The sequence below is a fragment of the Suricata suricatta genome, chromosome 15 (assembly GCF_006229205.1).
Source record: "Suricata suricatta isolate VVHF042 chromosome 15, meerkat_22Aug2017_6uvM2_HiC, whole genome shotgun sequence".
In the NCBI taxonomy this organism is placed as follows: Eukaryota; Metazoa; Chordata; class Mammalia; order Carnivora; family Herpestidae; genus Suricata; species Suricata suricatta.
In genome coordinates, this window is record NC_043714.1 from 28,120,249 (window position 1) to 28,124,431 (window position 4,183).

At 41.6% G+C, this 4,183-nt stretch overlaps 1 protein-coding gene across 1 annotated transcript in view; it reads left to right on the forward strand.

Annotated features, from left to right (window-relative positions):
- FABP5 (fatty acid binding protein 5) overlaps positions 1 to 3,185 on the forward strand; it is a 4,120-nt gene extending 935 nt beyond the window's left edge. Inside the window, exons 2-4 of the mRNA XM_029923618.1 lie at positions 1,792 to 1,964; positions 2,340 to 2,441; positions 2,930 to 3,185. Of these exons, the coding sequence (XP_029779478.1) occupies positions 1,792 to 1,964; positions 2,340 to 2,441; positions 2,930 to 2,983 (329 nt within the window). The 3' untranslated portion in view covers positions 2,984 to 3,185. The remainder of the gene's footprint in view (positions 1 to 1,791; positions 1,965 to 2,339; positions 2,442 to 2,929) is intronic.
- Positions 3,186 to 4,183: the final 998 nt, after the last annotated feature.

A 4,183-nucleotide genomic window follows, 5' to 3' on the forward strand; every position in this document is an offset into this window, starting at 1 on the left:
CGAGGGGCGCCGGGAGGTGTGGCGCTGGGCGGGCGGCCCGGGCCGGGGAGACGGCGGGGAGCCCTGGGGGTGCCCTCCGCGGCCCTGCCCCGGGCGTGTTGAGGGCGAGGGGGTTGTGCTGGAACCCCGCAGCCAGAGGCCGCAGAGCCCTCCGCGCCTGCTTCCCAGCCGCTGGCCACATGGGTGTGGCCCTGCGGGAGCCCTGGACCGCTTACAGCCTTTCAGGACTCGAGCCTCCGGAGGAAGGTTCCGGTTCTGCCTCTCACTCAGAGCAGTCCTTGAGTCTCTCTCTATTCTTCTCCCTTTTCCAAGACAGTGACGATCTCCTTGACACATTGGGTGGATTAGCAAACAAAAAGAGACCTTTGTCGCGGGCCACTAGAGCCACTGGGGAGCGGGATGGAATACTCTAGCAAGGATCTTATCTGGAAAGGGGCTTCCAGCCCTAAGACCACTGCTGGGACCCTCAGGGTGCGGTAGAAGCCGCCCATCTCACAAGCGCGCACATGACTCCTTTCTGGTGCAAAAGTTACTACAAAGACCCTCTATTGAGACCTAGTCCCCTTGGCACTTCAGAAACACCCCTTCAGTAGCCTTTGTCCTAGACAGTGGCAGCTTCACGCTGGTTCTGTGGCGAATCTCGAGTGTACTTACGATACTGTGAGTAAAACTAGAATACACTGTTTTTCTTTTTAGCGCTGTAAGTCAAGATCCAGATAACTCTGGAGAAAGCCATTTACTTTGCTCCTATCCAAGAAATGTTTGTGTGTGTCCACTTCTGTGAGAACTACATAAAGAATGCCATTTCTCTGCCTGTTGAAAGTGAATGTGTTGATCGGATGGCTTATTTCCAAGGGTCTAGAGTCATGAAGGTTGTCAAGGCTCAGTTCTTAGCAATCAAGGCGTGAGAAGAGCAGAGCTTTGTTTGTCCAAAGTGAGAATAAATAATCACTCACTGACGACAGGAGGCAGCGGCCCCCAAAATGACAAAAAAAGAAGGCACCAGAAGATATTTCAAATCTAGCTGAGTTTTTAATCATCAGGCCCGTGATTTTTGCTTTTGTTGTGGCCTCATCTGTGAAACCAAGATTTGGCTTAGATCTAAGTTTCCTTGTAAATGTAAACATTAAGGAGAAATACATAGATTGTAAATTCAGTATGATATCAATATAGTATTTGACTTATACAGCTCTGAAATTGTTTACTGTTTTTGAGAGTAAATTTTTCCCAGTTTATTAGCGTCATGATCGTGCAGTTAACTCTTGAAACACTGTGCTATTTCAATAGAGTTGATTTGGATTTTGTATAGTTATCAAAGATTCATCAAGGGTCTTGTATGTGTCAGACTGTGTGGTAGAGTTCTATAATACATTTGGCAGAATTGAGTAGATCAGTCTTAGAAGTCCAGATTTCTTCCCTGACTTTCTGAAGGCCAGCATAGCATGGTGGCGAAGAGCTGAGATTTGGAGCCAAACTATCTATTCTTTCGGCTCCCAGCTCCATCACTTCCTCGCTGAAGGAGCTTGGGGACGTAACTCCAGTGACTCACTTTCTTCTCTTGTAAAATGGAGATGGTGCTACCTCTCACACAGTTGTTGCAAGGCTTCCTATTAATTAATACATGTTAAGTACTGGCAAGTAGTAAGCACTGGATTTGTGTGTACACTTGTTATTGAGAAGTGAATAAGTGAAAATATGTAGAACATAGTAACTGCAGTTGAATTACTACATTCATTATATAAACCATAGCCTTGGCCTTCCTGTTATTTAACATGATCTAACGTTCCACAGGAGTGGGCATGGCTCTGCGGAAAGTGGGTGCAATGGCCAAACCAGACTGTATCATCTCTTCTGATGGCAAAAACCTCACCATAAAAACGGAGAGCACTCTGAAAACAACACAGTTTTCATGTAACCTGGGAGAGAAGTTTGAAGAAACTACAGCTGATGGCAGAAAAACTCAGGTCAGTCATAACTTAACAAAACCGCAGAGGCTTCTAGAATGATAGGTTGTATTAATGATATTCTTACTGTTTATGGGGAAAACTTACTGAAAAAGTCAAACTATTTTATGAATTGAGTTTGGGAAATTAGTGGAAGTGCCAGCTTCATAACTTAGTGTGTTTTGGAAAAATAGTTCAAGAAACATGAGAAAGAATGAGTGTCTCTTATGGGGGTGCAGAGCGAAACGCACAGATTATATTATGGATACAGTTGGTATGGGCTAATGAAGTAGACCCAGAAAGGAAAAGATGAAAAAATGTTGATTAAGGAAGTTACGAGTCATGGAAACTCTCTTGTAGCATACTTTGGAAGATTAAAAAATTTAATTTTTGCAGACTGTCTGCACCTTTACAAATGGCGCATTGGTTCAACATCAGGAATGGGATGGGAAGGAAAGCACAATAACAAGAAAATTGGAAGATGGGAAATTAGTAGTGGTAAGTGCCAAACTTCTTATTAGCCTTCATCGTTCACATGACCAATATCACTGATCATGAACATGAGAACTTTAGATCTTGCAAATCAGTGCTTTAAGCTGCTGCAAAGCCTACACATACATCATAAGCAAAATAATAGGTTCTAACTTTTCAAACCCAGGAATTTTAAAATGCATTTTCTGGGGTGCCTGGATGGCTCAGTTGGTCACGTGTCCAACTCTTGATTTTGGCTCAGGTCATGATCTTATGGTTTATGAGATGGAGCCCTACATGGGGCTCTGTACTGGGCATGGAGCCTGCTTAAGATCCCCCCTCCCTCTCTCTTTGCCCCTTTCCCATGTGCATGTGTGCATTTTCTCTCTCAAAAAAAAGCATTTTGTCCATCTGTGAAGTAGATTACAAAGTTTTATAAGATGCTGACCCTAGTATTTAGCTACTACCATTGTTCTGGGATGCATGACTAACCTAATTCTTTAATATCGTTCTAGGAGTGCGTCATGAACAATGTCACCTGTACTCGGGTCTATGAAAAAGTAGAGTGAAAATTCCATCATCATTTGGACAGGAATTAGCTGTGAGGACGAACAAGCTCAGTTCAATGAGCAAATCTCCATATGCTTTTCTTTTTTCATCACTGTGTTCAATTATCTTTATCACAAACATTTTACATGTAGCTATTTCAAAGTATTGATTTAATTAGGATCATCCCTTTGGTTAGTAAATAAATGTATTTGTGCTGTGCCAGTGTTGTATGCTGTTTTTAATTTCATAGGAAATTAGTGGTGAATTTTAATAAGTATGAACTAAATAAATTCTGGAGTAGTCTTGAGGGTACTAAATTGAGATCCTATTTTAGTAATTTATATATAGAGCTACTTCTGTGGCAGATACACTACCAATCATTTAAGCTTGCCCTACACTGTTAGAACTTGTATCAACTCAAAGATCTTAAATTTCTGGCAAAGACTATTCTCATTAAAAATTATTACATAGGGGCGCCTGGGTGGCTCGGTTAAGCCTCCGACTTTGGCTCAGGTCATGATCTCACAGTTTGTGGGTTTGAGCCCCTTGTCAGGCTCTGTGCTGACAGCTTGGAGTCTGGAGCCTGCTTTGGATTCTGTGTCTCCCTCTCTCCCCCTCCACTACCTGTGCTCTGTCTCTGTCTCTCTCTCAAAAATAAATAAACATTAAGAAATTAAAAGAAAAGAAAATATTTTTTAAAAATTGTTACATAAACTTTATAATTTAAATATTAGAATTAAAGTTAAATTACCATCATTGACCAATGATCAAACTTTTAATGGTACACTTATAACTATTATTCATGAATTTTGCACCCCAAAATTCTCTTAATTTTCTGAGGACATACCATGTGCCAGGCAGTGATCTAGCGGTTGAGGCATATCTGGACACAAGGTCAAATCATTGCCCTTGCTGTGAGGAGAAACACCAACTTTGGAAGAACACAATATGCTCATTAACAAAAGCCATAGAAGTAACACAGTTCTAAAATGCTGCCTGTGTTTATATATGAAGAATAACCAGAATTCTAATGAACCCCTGTTCTATTTCTCAAACCCAAATACAAACATCTGCAGTTCACATTTGGAGAAATAGCTTGTAGACATTGTATGCATGATCGCCAAGGCAATACTTAATGGTACTAGTTCCTCTACCTTTATTCTGTAAAGTTTTGGCCAGCACCAGCTAATCTGTTAAAGGATATAGGAAGTAGTAGAGCT